This window comes from Gouania willdenowi, chromosome 16, assembly GCF_900634775.1.
Source record: "Gouania willdenowi chromosome 16, fGouWil2.1, whole genome shotgun sequence".
NCBI classification, from domain to species: domain Eukaryota; kingdom Metazoa; phylum Chordata; class Actinopteri; order Blenniiformes; family Gobiesocidae; genus Gouania; species Gouania willdenowi.
In genome coordinates, this window is record NC_041059.1 from 34,352,150 (window position 1) to 34,375,951 (window position 23,802).

General features: G+C 38.1%; 1 protein-coding gene across 1 annotated transcript in view; it reads left to right on the forward strand.

Moving 5' to 3' along the window:
* Positions 1-23,802, forward strand: part of tsnare1 (T-SNARE Domain Containing 1) — a 214,675-nt gene that overhangs the window by 126,992 nt on the left and 63,881 nt on the right. The window contains exons 9-10 of the mRNA XM_028471586.1: positions 1,729-1,801; positions 7,543-7,625. Coding sequence (XP_028327387.1) covers positions 1,729-1,801; positions 7,543-7,625 — 156 coding nt within the window. The remainder of the gene's footprint in view (positions 1-1,728; positions 1,802-7,542; positions 7,626-23,802) is intronic.

The following is a 23,802-nucleotide window of genomic DNA, read 5'->3' on the forward strand; positions in this document are numbered from 1 at the left end:
CCAGAATATCTGTCAGTGTTTTTGATCATAGGCTATATAACCTAAACCTTTTTATTTATTTAATCTAATGAAAGTTCTTACTATCATTAGATAGCTACTATTAATTATATCACTTTTATTACTTATTTATTTTTTGTATAAAATATGTACTGTTTTGAACAACTGTCAAATGTATACTGTGTGTGTGTGGGTGTGTATGTATGTGTGTCTATCTTTATTTTGTTGTATTTATTATTTTTGAAATACTGACTTCCTGTATTGTATGCTCTGCTGTATCTGTCATTTTATGTAAGTTGAGGCCCCCCTCGAAAACGAGACATTCCATCTCAAGGGGCTTATCCTCCAATAAATTAAAAAAAAAAAAAAAAAAAAAAAACGTACCTTTAAATATCATTTTCACAAAAAGCACATCTTTCTTTTGCTTCACTTCAGATGTGAGGATTTCCTTTTGTTTTTTGCCAGCATTTGCTTGACTTCAATGGGCGGGGCCTCTGAACAAGGAATATTTCTTTGTGATGCTTTGATCTTTCATAAGGAATGGATGCCTGCTGCACTGTTTTGCTGCTGCTTGACCTAGCGTGTGGTTCTGCTTTTGCTAATGCTAGCAAGCTTCTAGTACAGATCTCTGTATAGAAAAGTACAATTTATATATATATAGATATCTGCAATATTGTAGTTTTCTCATTTGTTTATTTAATATACTTACAGTTCATATACAAGTCAACACGTTGCATATTTAATTTCACATTGTTTTAAGTTACATTTTATTTTCATTAATTATTTTCTTATATTTTCTCATTATTGATTTATTAGACACATTTGTTGCACTTTTTGGAAGGAGTGATTTTTTTGGCGCTTGTGATTGGCTGATTTTTCATGGTGACTTGCGTTGTGGGAGACGTTAAAATCTCAGTTTCAAATCTTACAGAATGTGTAACTGTGTCCCATCCTACTGCTCTTTAGGAAGGTAAACTCTCTCCCCCATTTTCCAAGGTATTTACAAGACTTCTTTTTTATTTATTTTTTATTTTTTGTACAAACACCCTATTACAGCCGTCCATCTCTATTCTTACTTGTTTATGGGTTTGGTACCGCTGTCGGCACTGATCTTGCGAGAACTGCTATCCAGGCCAATTTAGGTGGTAGTTCTTGCAAGGCTAGTGAGAGGCAGAGGAATGTTTTATTTAATTTATCTTTTAATTATTACTACATTAAATACTGGATATTTATGGGAAAACACTAATATGGGACGATGGCATGAAAGAGGGCCAAAATGAGAGACTTGACAGGTATGGTCTGATGGGTCATGTCAAAATAATCATTAAAAAAATGTAGCGCACCAGACCGACCCACCGGGCATTGCCCAGTATGCCAGATGGCCAGTCCATGCCTGGTCTGGAATAGATGCTTTCATCATCAGTTCAATAAATCACTCATATAAGGCTGACTGTTGGGGCCTCCTCAGGTATCCCTGAACAATTTACATTGAACATTTTTCCACAGGATTGGGGTACTGGATTCAAGGTTGGAACAGAGGCTCTGCAAACTGTTCTTATTATTATTTGTGTTTTATTTTTAATTTTTTCTTTCTTTCAGTTTTACAACTTATATTTCATTTTATGTAAATAAAATGTAATAGGACAATTAGAAACTCATTCATTAAAACTACTGTTGTTTGTTTTTGACTAGTATTGTTTAACAGCAAACATGTTTGTGTTTTCTGTGTAGAGAGACATGCTGGATGTCAGTCAAATCATGAAGGATCTGGCCAGTATGGTTCATGAACAAGGAGATGCAATAGGTAAGACTACATTCAAATAATGTCTTGATGTGATTGATGTAAACATAGATGTTGGTGATAGTATTTATTAAGTCATTTTTATTTTTCGAAATAATTATATTCTACAAACACACAAGATGAATAGAAATACACACTATAATAACAGAAAAACAAACAAAATGAAACAACAAAAATACACAAAATGACATAAAAAAACACAAAATGGTTTACAAAACATACACAAAAATACACAGAATAACCAAAACAATGTACAAAATGACAACAAAAACACTCAAAACAAAAGGAGACAGAGCCCTCTGTTGTTTACTGTATTATTGCTCTGGTCATTATTCTAACTGTGACATGAATGTTGATAATGTGACCCTAGGATTAAATAAATCATAAAATATGCCCATCCCTGACCTATAGATCAATGAAAACACCTTTTTTAAGGTCATAAGGACAAATAATAGGGAGATTTGAATTACATTAGAAATGAATAAAAAATAGCATTAAATCCAATCAATCTTTTATGATAAATTATCCAAGATTTAAGAACAACCCATGAGTTTAGTTCCTTCAAAAACTGTAAGTGAATAAAAAGAAACAGACGAGTGAAGGTAAATGATATAGTCTCACTAAATATTGATTAGGTTAAGGCTTCTTTTCTTTTCTGTTTATTCACTAATTTAAGTCACTACCTTTGTGTGGGGCTGCTTCTTTCTGACTTGCAATGCAAATACATTTGATTGATTGATTGATTGGGGAGCAGGTACAGGAGTACAAGAGCAGCGCTCCGTTTCTTAGATGAGAAATATGAAACAATGGGTAGGAAGAAGAGGTAAAAAAGGCATAAACCAAACTAGGCCCTTGTAGAGAGGGGCAGAGTTTGGCATCATGAAAAAACTCTTCAGCAAACATTGCAACGAAAACTCAACACACAACATACAATTCAATACAACAGCACGTTAGCACAGGGAATGGCTCTTTATTAGGATGGATAGTTTGCAGGTCAGCCACAGTGTGGCGCTGCCCTTATGGCACGCCTCCTACTGCCAACCGCTGGGAAGGAGGAGGAGGGGAGCCAGAGGAGACAGTGACAAAGACAGGATATGTAGTGATGAAGGAGTGAAAGCGTTCGTTGAGATAAGCCTGTTTACTCAGACTCTGCTGCTGACTCTCACATAGAGATGACCTCGAGAGTTCATTGGCAGAGCCGGGTCCAGGTGTACATGAAAAGTGAGGGTAAGGTCAGAGCGTCTTATCAACATTCCATCCTTGGAGAGTTTGGAGAGAAGAAAACAGACCACATGCTGTTCATTCAGGGGGGGCCGAATGAGAATAGAGAAGATGTTTTGAGACAGGTTAGCCATAACATGGCTGCCAGCCCTACTGTTCTGTTCCTGGTCAGTTCGATAAGTAATCCAAGAGTGTGGCCATTTCCTGTGAGACAAACTATCCTCCTGTTAAAGTTCCACGGTTGAATCCATCTGAGAGAGTTCGGAGACTATGGCTCCTTTCATTGTTAACTGCAGCTTCCAATAGTGCTGCCAATGTAATCCAATTTTGCGATAGATCAGGAAAATGCCAGATCCAGAGGAACCAATATCATAAATTCCAATCTGGCGGTGGACGTCTTCCACGTCTTCAGGACTTGCAAACTCTCCCATTGCCCGTCCTTCTAGTAGAGAGATTTGACCAAAAGGGAAGAAAGATAATCAATTCCATCATTAGATTCAGAATCGAGATGCTGATAGAGGCTTCGGTTAGAATTGAACAAGACAAAACAAGACAAAAGACCAGCAAGCAGGAAAATGAGGGAGAGGGAAAAATAGCATTCTTCTCCTCTGAGAGCAAGCCGGAAAATGAAGAAATAAATAAATTAAAAATAATGATCATGTTGAATGCATTAGTATTACCCAGAAAGATTTTTTTTCTAATAGAACAAACATATTGTAGTTCTAATTACAAAGATGCTGAATAAACTGTTTTAAAACCACATTTAGGCTTTAATTAAGTTCTAATACCAAGGTATTATCAAAGGTTGTAAAACCTTTGATATTTAAAATATCCTTTGTTTAGACCATTTTTAAGCTATTGCACAATAATGTACAATACACATATCATTCCAAAATTCTAGATTTAAAATGGGTTGGACACTGATGATTCGGGTGAGACATTAAAAGCTGGCCCTGCCCACAACCACAGGGAGCGGATTCACAAAGCCATCAAAAGGTCACCCTCAAAGATTGGCCAGACACTGGCATCAATGTCGAGGGCTCCCCACAGGGAGAAACAAATGTGTTATTTTTGAAAAAGCAAACCAATGTGCTGTATGCAATAATTATTCTGCCTATAATGTTGTTGCAGGTCACTAAAACTTTATTTTCAAACACTTACCACATTTGTTATATGTATTTACAAAAACTAAAAGTATTGTTATTTGTAGTGTTAAAAAAAGTGTTGGAAATGTTTGTAATTTTTACTTTATATTTTCTTATTTTGTCATTGGATAACAAAACATGTACAGTAGTCCAATCTTTTATTCTTACAAACATAAATCAAAAGAACACGTATTATTTTTGCATATTCGTGACAGTTACCAGCCGTCCATAAGAAAGGGCAAACCCAAGGCAGATTTTCTTAGAGGGAAAGATGTAAAAATCGAGGCAGTGTCACACCTGAGTGAGGAAGAAATACAGGGGTAAAGGAGTTAGGGAGGACAGGACAAAGGACGGGATGAGAATGTTTGTTAATTCTGCAGAATGCTTTTGTAGCAGAACTCTAATGTGATCATTAAATTGAGTGTAGATAATATTCTTCTTCCCATTTTAGAGATATTTCCTGGAAATGCCATTGCTCTCTCTCTTTTTTTTTAACCAAGGCTTTTTTGGTGTAGTGATAAATGTGTGATTTTTTGTAGAAGCATCAGGAAAAAATAAGATTACTGTTTGAATTATCAACACATGCACTTTAAAAACCACTTTTACTTTGTTACAGCACGGCTATTCATGTACATCTTCAGTTGAACTTCAAAACTAACAATTCAAGTTGGGCCAAAACTTTAGGAAGAAATGTTCTGGTAACATTTGAAAGCTTTTCTACTCTGGAGCAAAAATGGTTCAGACAATAGCAAAATCCCAGTGGTCAAAATCCCAACCTCTCCTTTTTTAAATGTATGAAATTTCTGTTTAATATTTCATTCTTTCACATTCATACATGATACTGGATTTTTGTCATTTCCTCTAATAAGGGGTTGGGTTTTTGTCAGTTCAGATTTAGTTGGGAGGGGTTGGGATTGTCCTGAAGGATACACTTGAAGCAGACATCATCATGGATATGTTGGAGAAAAGAAAGGACATGATGAGGTTGTGATGGGAACATTTTTTTTCTAGCAGAGGAATGCAGAAGTACAGATGGCAGTGCCAACATAATGCAACATAAACTTTGAAACACCGAGACGAGCATGTGACTTTAACAGGTGTGTTGGGGGGGGGCGTCCACATGACAACATCTGCAGGAAATACTATTAAGTATAAGTGACTGCAAAGAGATGGTAGTGAAAGATGATAGATCATGTCCAAACAGATGGTGTTGAGATTTTCACTGGGAGTGAGTATAATGCACATGATTAAAAATGAGGGATAGTTCTTTTGGACATTTTGAGAAGGGCTAGGCTGAGCTTGTTTGGCCATGTTTTAAAAATAAGACAAGGAAGAATAAGTGATGAGTGAGGAGGTTTATTGATTGTGAGAATAGACATGCAAGTCTTTGGAAAAAAGGAAGGAACAGGGAGACGCTATTGGAGGAACAAGAAACATCTAAATGGATATGCCAAAATAAGAAGACCATGTGCTCTTTGATAGTGACTGCATGTTCATAGGTTCATTTACAGCCCATCATACCTGAGGCTGTAATTATCAAAGTCCTTTTATTTCTTAACAATGTTAGCCTTTGCTAAGCTACTTAGCTTCGACTGTGCTTGCATAAGTACAGCAGAAAAAGGCAATACGTTGATGTTGAAATGTTTGTTTATTATTATAGATGCTCTTAAGGCTGGCTGTCTGTGCACGTCCGTGATTGCGCTGCTGGTGGAACACAATAGGGGCCAGAATCATCGCAAGTTTGTGTCAAACTTGCTGTTCAACTTGTGTTAGTGAAGTTAATAATGGTCAAGAACGCACTTATTGACCCACATTTGTTTTATACCCACTGCTGCCATTTCATTTGTTGCAATAAATTGTTTGATTTGAAGAAATCTCAATTGAATTATTTTATTAATATGTCCTACTCCTTAAAGGTGCAGCCCGTAACTCTCAGATCCCTCTTTCCAACTCCCTCCTTACTGCTCTCTTGCACTGCAGCCAATCTTTCCAAAGTCCCTCCCTCAGAGGAGCTAACAAGCTAACGTTAGTCTGACAGCAACATGCTCTGTTAAAAGCATATTACTGCAGCGCTTTTTTCTCTCTATGTGCACACACCTCAGCAGCAGCAGCAACAACAACGCACAGTCACTTACAGCAGCCCACATGGAGGCTGCTGCACGCACACAAACAACATATACACTACAGAGTTCTAGAGTAACAATTACAAATCAAACATGTAAATCAAGCAGCAGTAATTATCTTTCAAGCAGAAAAATCACCAATTCCATCTTCTACTCCTCTAGACCATACACTGTAAAAAAAGATGGTGCTCCAGCCCCTGGAAGGGGGCAAGGACTGTGAGCAACAGCTGTCAAACACATCAAACACAATCCTGGTTCTGATTGGTTCTTCTTGCTTGGTCGCGGTGCATTCTGGCAATCTGCCAAAGGCAACAGGAGCAGCAGGAGGGACTCAATGAGCCTGTTTTTCTTTTTTCACACAAACTATTAGTTTCATATAAAGCTGTCCTTACATAGAAATGATAAAAAATGATTCTGGGTTTTCCAGTATAAAGGTCCAAAGCCTGCCTCTGCCTGGTCTGGAAACTACACCAGTCCAACCAGTGCTGTGGAGTTCATCATGAAATGGAGGTTATGGACCATGGACGTGGTCCTGGTTCTGGTCCTTACTGTTCAATGGAAGAACATCTGCGTTAACATCTTACCCCATTTTTCCTGCATAGAAGCCATGAAAAAATAATATTAGTTCTTAATAATAGTTTCATTTATTCATAAACAAATGTAAATTCAAGTAAATGGTTTACATTGATATTTCAGGATAGGCCAAAGGATAATATTGATCATGTTGATGTTTGCATAGAATTAATAAATGTTACTGCATTTAACAGCCGATTGCAAGCTTAAAAAAAAGGCCTCTTTTTGTTTTTGGACAACTGTCGATAACCCCGCCTAGCACCCGCCCACTTTAGAGCTGGGCTGTAGCCCAGCAGCTATTTGGGGCCAGCTACGCATTTTTGACTCAGAGAGCTGGAACTATGTTGGTGGAAACAGAATGAATCAGAGCCCAAACACGCGCAAGCTCCAAGTTAGCTCCAGCTCCTGCCCAGTGGAAAAGGCCCCATAGAGCACACTCGTGTTATAAAGTCCTTCTTTGTTTACTTTGACAAACTACTTTCAGTAACTTTGGGGATTAGTTTAAGTTAAGTTCTCCCTTCTTCTCTCTATCCTTCCATCCTCTTCTCAAATATTCATTCACACTAGGAAAATATAAAGGACTCTGTTTTAATCCAACATTTTAAGCACAGTTTGAACAAGATAATTAGTTATTACCACAGTGTGCTCACAGAATCGATCTACTCTGCTCTGCTTTTTTCAGATAGTATCGAGGATTACATTCAGAGTGCATCATCCAATGTTGAATCAGCCAATCATGAGCTTGCCAAGGCCAACCAGTACCAGGTAACCAAAGGAGCTCAACCTGCTGTGTGGTCCTTACTTTGGAAACCCTTTATGTTTCATTTCAGTTGGTCGTTAAGACTATGCTTTCATATTTTTGAGGACTAACAAAAACCTTGGCATGCTAACCAGATTACACAGCTTCATCATATCGCCATGAGCACCATAACAAAGATGATGTAAGTCATGGCAGCCTTAACTAGCTTATGCTTGGAAGTATTTTCATTGCAATAGAAGATTTAACACATAAAAGCTCACCTCAAAGCTTGTAAAAAATATCTATATAGCACTTAACCAAAGTAATTATCTTTGAAGTAAAATGCTTACTCCACTAGTAATCTTTATGTGTGTTGACTCTAAAAAGAAAATGCATTATTATGTAAAAAGGAAAGGCCATAAATTAAACTAATTTAGTCATTTTTGTAAAAAGATCACTTTGAGCACTGACAAACATGGCAGGGCGTCTTCTAACCCCACATAATCAGGGTTAAGTTTGTCAACACACACAATCATTTAGCGTGTTTGCCTCCGATGAATAATGTGGGTGGATCAGCTGTAAGGCGATAAATATTGGGAGGATGTAAATACATTATTGTAGCATGAGCAATCCAATTCATCAAACCTGGAACTGATGTAGCTCATAGCATGAGGCAGGTGGTAAATATCACTGCAGCTTTACACACAGCGATGGCTGCACTGAAGTTTGGAAGGAGAACAAACAGGGGAAACAAAAAGAATCAAAGTGTATTCCTACAGTTAACATTTTTGGTGTAAAAAATAATTCATCATGAATGATTCAAATCAAACTGTAGTCCATGTTAACAGCCTCCTGAAGAAAAAACAGTGTCAATTGTGTGTGAGGTATAATAATGAAATATTAAATAGCTTGTGTGGCAATACTACTTTAAACAATTGAAGCAAGTGTCAGCCATGAAACATTGTCATGGATCTGATGTCCCGCCTGCAGTTATCTGCTCAGAGCAGAGAGAGAACATGCATCTGCTCCTTAATAGCACTACTTCACTTCACCTACAGTTAAACGGCTTCAAAATTCATTTTGCACTTTCGATCCTCGGCTCTCCAACATTCTCCCTGTTGAATGTACAAAATGTTTATCGGGCACAGATTTGTGCTGCGGTCTTAGTAGTTGATGCGCAGCTGGTAAGGAAAAAGCACCATTAAAGTATTCAGCATACAAGAGATTTTGTACCCTTTATTTAAGATCTTGGGGTGCGTTCACACTGAAGAATACTTAAGCGGTTAAAACCAGATCATTTGCCTTGTCTGGGCGGTCTGACCATGCAAACAATGTCTAGTGCGATTCAGCTACACTCTGAACACAAGCGCTCTCAGCTCGGCTCAAACACAGGAAGTGTCGAAAGGCATTATGGGTGGGCAGGGGAACCGGATATGGCCCAAAACAAAACATGAAAACCACCAAAAACACTGCAATTTGTTTCTGCTCCATTGTTGAATAAAAGAAAAGGCGGAGAAAGCAGGATTTTCCTCGCATTCTAATGCACCTGCTTTGACCAACAGAGAAGATCATCTTCTTCTGTTTTCGTTTGTCTGCTGAGAGAAGTGTGTGCTTCAATAACAACGCCCCCAAGAAACGAACTCATGCAACTGCATCAGAGGATGTTCAGAGCCGATCAAAAAGTGCACAACACAAACCAGGGCCGGCTTTGGGTAATATGGTGCTCCAGGCGAGAGTAAACTTTGGCGCCACCCCCAAACTCCCACCCACCCACACACACACACATACACACACGAACGGAACCCAACACTTTGAAATAATACAAAGTATGTTCATGACAAACTGCAAAATGGAGCTTGTCGCTGCAAACATGGGGCAAAAAAAGAAAGATTTACATGATGGCCTATCCTTTCTGAGGCTAACACACAAAGTATTTATTTATGTTTAATGGTCATTTAGAGTAAGAAATTAGCACAAAATCTATGTTTAAGACAGCAAGGAGGAAACCCACTTAAGGCAAACATGGGCAATAGCGGCCCAGGGGCCACATGCAACCCTCGGTATAATTTTATGCGGCCCCCAAAGATAATGCACAAAATTACTCCAAAAACATACAAAATGAACAAAAAAATAATGCTAAATAAACAACAAAAATACACAAAATAACTCCAGAAAACATACATTACTGAAAAATACACAAAAAGGACAACAAAAGCACAAAACAATTACTCCAATGACACACCAAATGACAATGAATAAATAACAGAATAATAAACAAAATGAAAGCAAAAACACACTTAACAACAAAAACACAGAAAGCCTTTATTCTTTGCTGTTATAGATGCTCAGATTGGTCATCATTCTGACATGAATATTGTTAATGTGGCCCTTGGACCAAAAAATTACATTTTTGTGGCCCCAAAAAAGGTTTAGAGTAAACTAACACCACTATACCCTTTTCAGAGGAAACAGAACTCAGAGGAAAATGCTTGAAGGAGCCTTTATCTTACTTCATTGTGACTGAAACCACTTATATCTTTTTAACTACAATCATTTAATTTTATTCATGTTTATTATTTTACTTTAACACAAGTATTCTGTCCCCTCTACCACAGCTAGGCAGATAGAGGTCCCAAGAAAACTCAGCTTTAGTCTTTACTCAGGTAACACTGTAAACTGTACATACAATTACATATTAGTATTTTCATAGAAAAAAACACTAAAAAAGTCTGCTATCGCTTCATGCTAACGTCTATGGGAAAATGCATGTATATGCTAATGCTAACATTTACCGCGATCGGCGGTAATTTATATAACACCATTTATGTTTAACTTTCACAAAACACAATCTTAGGAGTGTTATCAAACAGTACACAAAAACATACTCACAAGCATATGTTTTTTCAAGCCGAAAATATAAGAACTTAGTAGAAACTAGTAGGCCGTGGGTATTCCAAGATAGAAACTTCCAACTACTACGGCAACAGTGTTAGGTCAAAACATGCAAACTCACTTCAACACGATCCCAGCAGGAAATAACAGTGACTAACTTATGTAATACAATAGACAGCACAACAAGATCTTTTTTTAGGACTTGTATTAGAGGTTTGCCAAGTAAATGTGAAGTATGAGTTGAAATGTATTATTCGTGTCTTTTATTATTATAATTTTTTTAATTTAACTTTGAGAATTACATTTTTGCACCCCAAGCGACCGCCTGCCTCGCCTGTGCCCAGAGCCGGCCCTGACACAAACCGAATTAAATCCTGGTGATAAAATCATCAGCTGTTCTCCAACCGAGTTCAGACTGTTCCTGTGTAAAGGCAGCCTTAGTAAATCAACCCGAGTCCTTTTTTTTAGCCCGGAAAAGAAAGACATTTTTCAGACACAGAGGATTTGACTTTCACTTTTTCTTTGATGGAATTCAAAATTTTTTGCTGGTGATAATGTACGAGAACTCTTAGAGCTCAAGGGTATTTTTTAGTTGCAAAACACATTTCATCATCTAAGGATAACAGCTAAAACCTTGATTTCTTTTTGGCACAGACGTTCATATTTTCAAACCTTGTTCAAGTCAAAATTTCTTCAACTTAAAAACACACACACACACACACGCACACACACACACACACACACACACACACATTCCCACTTTCTCGTAGGAATGGCAGGTGCCTTTTCAATAATTGTCATTTCATTATCTCAAGCAGAACTCAGCCGTGACTAAGTTCACAGTGAGCAATTTAGTTCTCATTTAATCCACACAGCGACCGTATTAACCAAGAACGAGCAGCAAAATTTTAAATAAAAAACATAGAGACTGACTAATGGACAATTTTGTACCATCCAACAATGACATAGAAAAAGACACACACACACACACTACTTATGAAGACAGTAGTTATATTAAAGGGATTATTTGTTCATATTCTGGTGTCCTTGCTTTATCCTGAATAGTGTTGTGGGATTCTTCTGCTACAGCCTGGACACAACTTGAGACTGTAAGAGGACAAACTGTCATAAATAAGGCATCCTAGTAAAAAGTAGGCACTCAGTTTGACATGGTAGGAATTCTATGTTCATTTACAATCTCCAATAAAAAGTAGAAGAAAAACATCCGCCTGAGCCACTTGACACAGGTTGGTACATGAGCAGCATCTTCAGACCAAACATCCTACATGTGTGAAAGCCAGTGGAGTTCTTCTTAAAGAAAGAAAAAGTGGCCACTTTTTTTACCGACCCAGCGAGGCAGAAACTGGATGTTGTGATGATGTGAGCAGACACCTCTGGACACAGGGCAACGTTTCCACAGTGTGGACGTATCTCAACATGTCTCAGCACTAAAGCGACTTTTAAAATATAACTCTACCCACAAGTTTTTGCTGACAAAAAAATGCTCTGATTATGGTTGTTGCTCCTGGAGCAGATAAGACATGTCCACTCACTCTCTGACTGCATTTGTGCACAGCTGGGGCTACAGTGATACCTCATGACGCAAGATGACCTAATGACATCACAGAATTTTGTTCTCAGCCAATAGAAAACATCGATTGTAATAGCTGGGTTTCAACTAAATAACAAAAGTTGGACTAGGATCAATCAGCAGCACTACTTAATACCAAATACATCATTATTATTGTATTCAGCAGGTTTGGGGTTTCGTTAATCTCAAGCAGAGGTTGAGAGGGAGTGAAAACAATGAAACATTCACTCTCAAGTACGACAAAAAAAAAATCCAAATGCCATGTTGGAAGCCTTAATTAGGCTGAAAGTCTGTCAGCTCTTGTTTCACTGACTTCTTTTCAGAGCCTCTGAACTTTATCGCAACTATTCTTGATCCACATCATATACTGTACATGTGGAAATAAACTCATACCGCACAGAAAAGCCGCTTTGAGAAGAGGTGCTCATTTTAAATGGCGTAGTATTCTCCACCCACACTACTTATAATAGGTGGGACTATCTGCGGTGGGCGGATACGTTTCAACAGCCAATCAGGATTGGCGTAATGAGATTGTGCTTCTGAGGGATGACGCAGGGGCGTGTGTCCAATAGTGAGACATCTCACTAATATTACTCGGAGAACCGGGGCTATGTAAATAACCTAAAGTTATGTGAATGAAGCACTTCCTTAAGTAATCACTACGTCACAGCATGTGTTTAAAAAGCTGTTTATGTTATCTGCAGCTTCTGAGTCTGAGCCTCTCAGGAAAGCTCATATACTTTTGGATATGTTCTATGAAATCTTTGCAGGTTACATGAGTAGCGCATTTTGGTACATGCACTTTTATTGGATGTCATTTCCTACCTCAAGTATCTCTTTCATTTAGCAGTGAAATTAAATGGCTTCTACTGTATATTCTATTATCCAGAGCCAGATAACGGTTATGGCTTAGGGTTTGTCCCAGTGGCTGTGATGGTTTATGACCTCATCTGTGTTCAGTGGGCCATGATGAACTCAATTGATTGCTGCACAAGACAGTACCAATAAAACAGATGTTCTTGCAGATGAGTCAACATTAGCTGCAGTCCGTTTATAATTGGAAAACCAATTCAAGAGGGCAAGTAGTTAATGACTGGATCTGCAAAAGTGTGGATGGAAGTTTTTTTTTTCTTCTTTTTGAGATAGCGCATTGTTAAGATGAGATCATGTCCATTCATTTTCAAATTATGGATTTAACTAATCTAACTTCTCATCAGGCTGAGATCTACCGTTGTAGCAGATATCCAGTTGAAAAAGGTAGGTTTGTTACGTGTTCATAGTAATAAAATATGCAATAACAAAAGACCCTGAGTCCAATGGTACAGCACAAAATAATCACTGCACTTGGACTGGAGGATGAGCCACTATTGACAAAGTACAGGAATGATTGCAGCCCATTCATGCTTATCGCAATTACAGACAAGAAATAACATTTGTGAGTTCAGCCTGTTTAATGACAATGAGATTTTTTCATGAGCAATCCAAGCAGAAAATTAAATTAATTGATTAATCTTTCAATTAATCAAAAATCTTAATTGGATGAACAGAATTGGATCAGTCCTGCATACACTCAGAGCAGGTTCCCAGTGGGTGGGGAGTGGCCTGAAAAGCCTCAATAGACCAGTAATACAAAATGGGTTTGTTGTAATAAATACTTCTCACCTGACTCTATGTGGACAAAATCAGGGAGACTTAAATACATTTTCCTTTCAAAAAAAAAAAAGTTCAAAGTTCAAAATTAACAATTCACAATTTGTTTTTCAAACCAGTGAGTAGTTTTCAGATACAGTAACAACAAGTGCAGTTTCGATTCTTGGCCCGAGCCCGACCCGAGTTCGGCCTCATTTTCCCGCTCAGCTGTTGGGCTTTTAATTTATTTTTTACATTTTGTTTAAGTCTCTATTACATTAATATTATTTTTTAATAAACACAAAAATACTTTTATATTGTTGTGGTATCATTTCTAAAGTGATTTCTGCTAGTAGTGGGACAGGATTTTGATGGTGTTGTGTTGCGTTTTGATGTTCAACGTTCACATTCACTGAATATTATTTGCTGATTTTGCTCATTCCTCACTTGCTGCTGAAGCGCAGGGAACAAATATGATTGATTAACTGCTTTAGTCAGGTGCATACTGTAACGGACTGGGTTCTATGTTCTGGTTATGTTCCACTTGTGTGTATTCAGTGGTTAACTGATGCTGAGATTTCCCATAGCCGAGAAGGCATCATGGTTACGTGCAGCTTTCTCTGCCAATGTGTGTCTTTGTTTACAGGTGTTCTGTGAGTGTTGATTGGCTAGGAGGCTTGGTGACGGGCGGGCGTAAGCAAGGAAAAGAATGAACAATTGTTACTACAAGCGTGTTACTACAACCTCCATTAAAGCATGTATAACTGTGATAATGGCTCGAGTCACGTCATTACGATACCTTTTAGGTAGAGCTGTGGTGCGTGTGCGCTTTTTTAGCTGCGCTCTATTTTCCCCCTATACTTAAGTCAGTCACTTTGCGCCTTCATCCCAGTTACGCACTCTGGGCTGAGTGTCCCTAAAATGCGGGCATTCCCATTCAAATCTGCCCTTGCGTGCTTTTTGCCGTCTGCTTAAGCCCTTTTCTTTTCTTACGCTCTTCTAACCCTGGAATAAGTGCAGCGCCCCGTAAATTGAAACATTATATTGCACTAGAAATATGGACTTAGTTACATTTGAAGCCACACGGACTCATGCGTTGCGTAGCAGAAGCTGTGATCACTCTGGGTAAGATTTTGTTGTTAAAGCAGCAATTCAGCGGAAAGTCAGACTTTCCCATCTGTTCAAATTGTCAATAATTCAGTCCAGCAATGGGTCAAAGATGATGTGAATGAATTGATTTAAGTTAGACATTATATTTATGTCCAGATATGAAGCATGTGAATCTCCATTACTGATGATTCGATACATGACCAGTGATACGATACATTAGCCATACAATGAATCCCCTGGCGATACGATGCTATACGATATGCCTTTTCACACTCTTGAACTGCGCATGGGATACCCGGGGGGGGGGGTCATAGGGCGAGAGATGTTTGAACAGTGTTTATATTATTGATATTAAACATATTCAGACTCGACGATGAGATCATGGTTTTCCACTGATACCACTTTCGGCCCGATCTGAGCACTTCTGACAACCGATGGGAGTAGCAGTATTAAAGCAAGGGCAGTCCCCTTGCTTCCACACAGGTTACCCCTGATGGACGAAAACACCAACGTCCTTGGTCTCCACCGGACGAAATTCAGACTCTATACCCAGGAATGATGCACATATCCGAGCACTTTTGTAAAACCGATGGGAGAAGCAGTTTCAAAGCGAGAGACCTTGACACTCCTCTCTCAATGATGGGACTTTGTCTCTGAATGACAAGCCCTGACTTCCAGGGTCTCCAGTGGGCGCATATCGGACTCTAACCTGGGAAAAATGCACATAGTCAGACTCGCAGGGACCATGGCTTTCCGCTGATCCGAGCACTTTTGAAAACCGATGGGAGAAGCAGTATCAAAGCGACAGATCTCCCTTGTTTCAACACTCCTTCTCCCAAGCTTTTAACTTATGATTGTTATGTATTTTCTGTCTTTATCTTTATTATTGTTTGTTTCTTTTTTTGACTAATGTAGTAGTTTTAACAACTGTAAAGTGTCTTAGAGTTTTGAAAAGTGCTTATAAATAAAATGTGTAATAATAATAATATACAATAATAAATATTAAATAAGGTAATAGCAATGATAATATTACATGATAATATCAGTAACTATAAGATAAAACAATAATAAGAAAGACTAATATGTAGTCTCATCATTCATCTCTCCTACAAGTGTGATTTTCGAGTGTGAAATGGACAGTATGAGTTCACACTTTGAAAAGTTAAATTTACGAGGTATACCATTCATTAACCAGGCCCATGATTAATTTTTTTTAAGCTATTATTTTAATGAAATTTACAAATTTGAAGGAAGTGCACAAGATGGACAGACCGATATGTGAAACAACACTGATTAGCTTATTGGCCACTGTTTGAAAATCCAGGAAAAACATGAATTTTCAGCTTGTGTGAAGCATTAGCATTAGCAGCTAACTCAGCATTTCTGCCTTTTAACGGTTCTTCTAAATAGAGAAAATGTAATCTGCATATAGATTAATTTTGTGTGTTGACAGTGGCAGTTCTGACACAAATTACTCCCTGGGCGGGCAACCTCAATCATCTCAAAAGTGTTCATTTGTGGGTTTAAATAGACAATTTGATGAACCCCATGTGGGAGTCATTGTTCACTAGTTAAAATGGTCCCCACTTATAACATAACACCGGCCCTGTATCCACAGAGAGTTGAACATATTATCAAAGTAAACAAAATTTGTCAAAAGGAGATTCACATAACCCTGTCTGTCACCAGAAAGAGGCCATAGAAACGACTGCGTTCAGGAGAAATATGAAACAGACGCTGCACAGACAGAGAAAATAAATCCCTAAAAAATAAGGAGGCATTTTCTAGTTTCAGGAATGTCCCTCATTCCACTTTTCATCGTTTTTTACTCCATTTAACCATTTTCTGTCAACATTTTACTCACTGTTGTTTGCTAAAGCAACGTTTAAAGCACATTGTAAGTGAATATCTACAGCAGATACCCCAGCACACTTTCAAAGTGTGTGGAGAAACATATTCCTCCATGATTAATCAGGAAGGATTAACGTGTGCGTTGTATATGTATCGAATGTTTCGAATAAGGAATGAAAACAAGTGTACCAATTTAATTGTTTTTATTAATATTATTTTTTTATTTCTGTAACATATGTTTCTAAAGCTGTATTATGGACCTGCCAAAATAAATCCAAAATGCAGCTTGAAATGTTCAGCACCCACTGTAACTTAAAGAATGAGAGAGTAAAGTTGCTCAATTTAAGCAGTGTTATTATTTATTATGTTCTACATGATTTATCATTAGAGATGTAACGATTAATCGTAAGGCAGTTAAAAATCGATTCATAGGTACCACGGTTCACATCGATGCTCTGAAAATTGAATCGCAGTACTTTTTTTAAACAGCAGAGGGCGCTATATATTAATCCTTCCAGAAGCGGACGTGACGGGCGGAATCTGCTACTACTTTTTTTCTGGCCGCCATTTACTGTTAAACATGCTCATAAATGATTCTTTACCCCTTTAGCACCGAAAGAATATCTGTAATATTGCGTGAATATCTGTAAAAATCACGTTTTTCTATTAGCTGTCTGCTAGCATAGCATCTCTTCTTAACTGGTGGAATAACTGCATGCCACTGGGTTACCAGCGCCCTCTGCTGGTCCAAACAAATATCTGACGTAAATACAGTAAAATGACTGTTTTTTTTTTTTAAAGTCTAATTGTTAAGGCACAAAATACATTTTCAGTTGCACTTTTAAAAAGAAAAAGAACTATTATGTAGTTTTGAATTGTTTACTATAGAACCAGAATTTAAATTAATAGGCTTCTTCTTCATTTGTATTATTCCTTTATTTATTTCATTCAAGATTTATTTTTAGTTAAATTGCATTGTTTTGAATAGTTTATCAAGGGATTCTTTTGACAATGAAAAATAAAAGGAAAATAGTACAGTATTTTCCCCCAAAAAATAAAGGAATATTTTTCAGTCATCATTTGTCTACAGTCCCATTTTGTAAAATAAATCGTGAGAAAATCGTATCGTGAATCCAGTATCGTGAATCGAATCGTATTGGGAGTTGAGTGAATCGTTACATCCCTATTTATCATACAACACTCGATACATGTGTTTTAATATGGGAGATACACTTTAACATGGAAGGATAGACTCGCTGTCAGTTGTATATCACTAAGTTAAACAACAGAGAGGAGAGAATAAAAGGATCCATATGGATTAAAGGCATTTAAAAGTCCAACAACGCAGATTATGGCATTTACAGTATCTAACAACATAACTCCACCTTGGCTCATTGTCTATGCGCTCCCATGGCCGATGGATGCCGATTTTGAGGAAGGCAGGCGAGTACATTATCACAACATCGCTCAAACCACGGCTTTATATCCAGACAAGTGTGTACTGAGTGCTCGTCCTCTGTTCCAGTCACTTGTTTTCTCGGTGCATCACTACAAACAGACTTATGGGTCGACAGAGGGGTATTCCATAAAGCAGGTTATGTTCAAACTCTGAGTATGTTCGGGCTCAAATGAGGGAAGCTCTGAGTATACCATTCCTGAATACGAGGTATGTTCTTCTCTGAGTCTGCTACCATGGCAACATTGACCGTGAACTAAACCTGCTCCCTGGCAGATTTTTATCAAAGAAACCCTGGGTTTCTACGTGGCTCCGCCCACCTGAACACCGCTTCTGAATACTTTAATGAACCTCGACACCACAGACGTGCTCATATATTTATTATTTCACTTTTTTTTTTTTTTTTCAAACGGTATTTTTCTTTCTAACATTGTGGATGCAGATCATTAGGTGAAAAACAGAGGTTGATCTGCGATAAAACATCTACTGACGTCTGTAGTAAAGTTCCCTGGATACAAATCTGTGGCAAATGTAAAGGAGGAGATGTCAATTTAAATTAATTATTATTATTATTATACATCAATTTTATATAGCGCTTTTCTGGGTACTCAAAGTCGCTTTACAGTTTGTACAATTAATCCACTTTTAAGGCTCGGTTGTTGTTCTATACTGTAATACAGTTTGATCTATAGATCACATCATTTTGAAGTTAAGGTGATGCAGTGAATTGGAAGCGATGGGTTGCGGATTTGCGTCCCGCTTCAGTTTTTATTATGACTTTTTTTTTAGACGTTGAGATGACTGTCGACAACATTACATTAAAAATCAATATAAATGATGCAATATCAAGCGGCAATCACTGTCTTTATAGCCAGTGTAACAGGAGGGCTCTCTATGCAGCCAGTCTATGCTGCTGACACGTCTCCTCAGACACATTTTATTCGTAATATTCTCCGCTCATCACGTCACCGATGTGATAAAATGATGAAGCGACCAAAAAGCATGACTAATCACGGGCGATTTAAGCCACTATAGTCACTGAAGTGATGGTCAGTGTGAACACACCTTTAGAACAGGCTCATATCCTCAAACGCCGGCTTATTTCACCCATCAGGGTGAATAAATCATTCTCTTCCGGGTGGTTGCCATGGTAGTTTGTGTAACCTTTGATCCATTGATGATGGCTTTTTTTGCACTGAAGTAACCCAAGGTTTACATACACAGGGTTGATTGACCCACTTCATACCAGCTGTAATGGAATCAGTTACCCAGAGTTTCCCATCGTGGGGTATGTTGACCCCACGATGGGTTTGTTAAGCCTCCTTTATGGAATACACCTCAGATCACCCGAGGTGTCAGCAATGTTGTAAACAAACAAAGCTCTGAGCTGCTATGGGAAGCAGGAGGGTCAAATGTCATTGGCTGCTGGTTCTTTAAAACTTTTTCACTTGGTTTTATTTTATAAACCTTTGAATTTTTATTTTATTTTTATTTATTCAGTTTATTTCCGACATGGTTACATTCACTTTTTTTATTTTGCATTTTTTTTTTTTTTGTACCTGCCGAAAAAGGAGACGAGAGAAGCAGTTTGCTTATCTGGGTCCCGTCCCCTGTTTTACCATCGCAAATTTACATGGGTTTACATGTCTCTCTGGTCAAACATTCTTGAGTTGTTCTGAACAGTCCTTTTTTGTGTATTCTCATCTGTAGTCAGTGTTGTCTTGTTTTTATTCCTCCTCCTCTCTATTGTTGTTCGTGTTGGCCTTGTTCCCTGCCAGACGTTGTTAGCATTCCTCCAGTTCAAGAATAGTTCCTCTTTCGAAGGTGTTTGGAAGGTTTTTCCCTTTTCATCCATAATGTCACCACTCGGGAATGTCTCTTTTGGACACACAAGTTTGCAGCTTGTTTTGTCTCTACATCAAGGTTAATCCAGCTGTTGTTAGTTCTATTGGCAGTGTTGTATTTTCCACTGTTAGATTTAACTTGTATAAACACATTATTATATCTTAGTTCATAAGCAAGGTAGTAATTTCATTGTATTATATCTTAGTTCATAAGCAAGGTAGTAATTTCATTGTACAGGAAAACGTGTTTCTAACTGCACATATGACAATAAACACTTTGAATTTAAATTTAATGTAATCCTTAATCACCCCACCACCTAGCAATTGAAATGAATAAATGACAGACCTTTTGTACTCTTGGTTTCCACATTTAATTCAGTCTCCATAAAATATTCACAGTCTGAGTTTTGTTTCCAGTGTTTATATAGATCTGGGTCCATATCCCTGATTACCATCAGTAATGTTGTTGTTTAGGTGGATCCTTCGTATTTTCCCAAGTCTTCCATCGTTTTGATGAGGATTGGTTTTCTGTTCTCTTTTCCCAGCGGTGTGATATAAATCCTGCAGTTTCTCGTCCACGTCCTCCTTTTTTTATTTGGCGTGCCTTCCATGCAATGCTTGCATTTTGTTTCATCAGGTTTTCATTGATGTACACCTTCGTTCCCTTCAGTTTATTTCCTTGCTTCAGTAGTTCTCCTTTGAATTTCATATTTGTGAAGGTTATTTTTAAAGCTCTGTTATCATTTTTCTTTGGCAGGAGATGGCAGGAGTTGATGTTGTCAGGGTTCAGGACAATGTCCTTCGACTCCAGGTAGTCAATGACCTGTTGTTCAATTGAAGTTGTTTTTTCGTCACTCGCGTAACTCCTGGGTTTTATCTTTAGGCCTGTGATGATGACATCTTTCTTTCTTTCCTTTTGTTCCAGCTGTTCAACCCTGGCGTTCAACAATTTTATCTCTTCAACATTTCTTTCATTCTTTTCTTTCAGTACCTTTGCTTCGCTTTGTAGGTTTTCCAGTGAGTTTTCCAGCGTCTTTTCCAATGACTTTATCTCGGCAGATAGGTTTCGTAGACCCTCGCGTATCATCTCCTTGACCTCTTCCAAACCCGAATTGGGTTCTGAAGGGCCTCCCTGCGGTTTTTTCACCATTTTCCTTCAGTCTTGGGCCCAATTTTTCAGGCTGTTCAGCTGTAGCCAGCTGTAGCCAGCTGTAGCCAGCTGTAGCCAAGGTCATGTTATTGGAGCGAATGAAAACACGTCTGCTCTCTCCAAAGACCAGAGACAATGATGAATTCATATCGCCGTTTTTATAATTTCTTAGTCACTTTGGAACTTAAAGCTTGGGCAGGTGATTTTCTTCAGATACACTTTTTAAGTTTTTGGTTGACATTGCCTTTATGTCCTGACAGAAATTAAGATCTTATGTGCTCTGAAGAAGGAACAAAGAAAATTCATCATCTGTAGCAGCTGTAAATCTGTAATAACTTCGACCAATAGAAAAAAACTAACCGTTTTTTTTAACCAATCACGTCTCCCTGCTCGTTCTCCATCCATCTTGTGTTTGAGCTCACACTGAAAGTGCGTTACCGCTGTCAGAGTTAAAACAGAGTTTTTGGTCATGTTTTTAACATATATGATGGTAAAGTTTAGTGTTTACTTACTGCTGAATGAGACATGAGACAACAACGTTTCTACACAATACAAACGATGAGCTGAGGTGTATTTGCACATACACGTGAGTGAGACGGAGCACAGGGGGGTAAAGGCGGAGCCGTCGGGGAGGCGACATTCAAAATTATGCTAGCTTTTGAAAATCACCTACCCTACCTTTAACATATGTGTACATTATGTACATTATATTAATTTTATTTTTTCAAATTAATTTGGGAAAACGTAAACGAAAACTTTTAATCCCTGGGGGGCTAAGCCCCCCCTTCTCCCCTGCAATCTCCGTGCATGATTAAAACATGTGCTAACATCACTCCATGCGCTAATAAGGGGTACATACCCCAGGACTGCACGTGTTCTGCGCGTCACAAAGTGCCCACAATTTATTTAGTCAGTTTCCCTCTGGTGAATATGTTAAGTAGGCGAATCACAGAAGAGGAGCAAAAAAAATGTAGGGGGAAATGCAAATAAATTAATGCAGTGGACGCAATGCAATTAATCAAATCTGGAACTGTTTGCCGTTGCTGTTTTTGTGCCGAAAATAGTATGACTCGCAGGCAGGTGCAAACTCACACAGAGATCATAGCTGCAGTGAATGTTGACACAATACATTTTGGAGATGGGAAAAAAAAAATGCTCCAGTTAATTCTACTATGAAAAAATTATTTAAATAAGACAACAGTCAATATTAACAGCAACTGAAAGAAAATGCAGAATAAACTGTGTGTGAGGGAGAGAAACAGCTGAACGTGAGGCTGCCCGTGGTGAGTCCGGTGTGGCACGCTGCAGTGCACAGAATCGCCGTGCGCAGAGATCCATGGATGTCGCTCCAGACGCACCTGAGCTGTGTTTTCCTCTCCAGGTTTTGACTCAAACTCTCGTGTTGCGTTGATGGTAAGTAGCGTCAGGTCAAAATCAGCTGACCAGCTGCGTCATTTACTCATGATGGCACAAGGTTTGGACAAAGTGCTACTCAGGACAGCTCACAGACCTGCTGGATGATGCTCAGTATCATCTTCAGTTGCTGCTTACTCATTTATCTGTTGCTGCAATAACTTAGATCAATGGCATCAACTGATCAATAGGATGGTTTTTGTACTAAGCTGCTCCTGTTTTCCATGGACTGATAAGAAAAAAGTTACAGGACCAGACGGAGCAACCACATTAAATTAGGGGAAAAATAAAGTTTATTAAACAACACATTTATTTATTTATTTATTTATTTATTTATTTATTTATTTATTTATTTATTTATTTATTTATTTTCATTATTGAATGTTTGTGCAGCAGACAGAGACGTCCACCTGCTTCCAATTTATCTTCTTCAAATCTAATTTCTTGCTTTTGTGCACTCACCTCTCCACGTTGAACAAGCAAAATATTTATTTAAATAGGGTCGTCTCAACCACGTCTACACGTGCACCAATTTGCGCCACATTGTTAGTGAATTCCCGACAGCAGGTGAGGAAAGAGCGCCACTAAATAAAGCGCTTTATAAATCAAGTCCATTTACCATTTGTATTAAGTAAGTTATTTATTTATAAAGTGCTTTTTGCAGATAAAATAACAAAATGCTGTACAGAGCAGTGGAGAAATGAATACAAGTGCAACATCACAATAGAATAATAAAACATGGGTGCATATACATCATAGGAGCAGCATCATAAAAGGATAATAAAAAATTTAAATCCAGTTGACTAAAAGCTATTGTAATGTTTCACCTTCGTGGGGCGCTGCTTATTCCAGGTTCAGAAGCACCGAGGAGGAAAAAGCTCAAACAGATGGAGAATACGCATAAGGCCACATTTAACTGGGAACGCCCACCCAGGGTGTAACTAAGTTTCAGGAAAAACTTAATGTGAATGAGTGTTTTGTTTCTGATTTGGTGATTCATTTTCATTGTTTAAATGGAGCCACTAATGTCAGTCCATGGCTCCAGCCAGCGTTCCTCAATTACACATGGTCTAGTCTTGTGTTAATTACAAATCCATCCATCCATCGTCTGTCCTTCTTCCACATGGAATCTGTAATTATTTGCTGCTCCTCTTAAATTTCTGAATCAAAGTGACTGCTTGGTACTCTGAGATTTATGTAAATTATATGTAAGCTGATTACGAGTGAGGCAGTTCTCCTGTAAACATTATTTATCTCATACACTTCC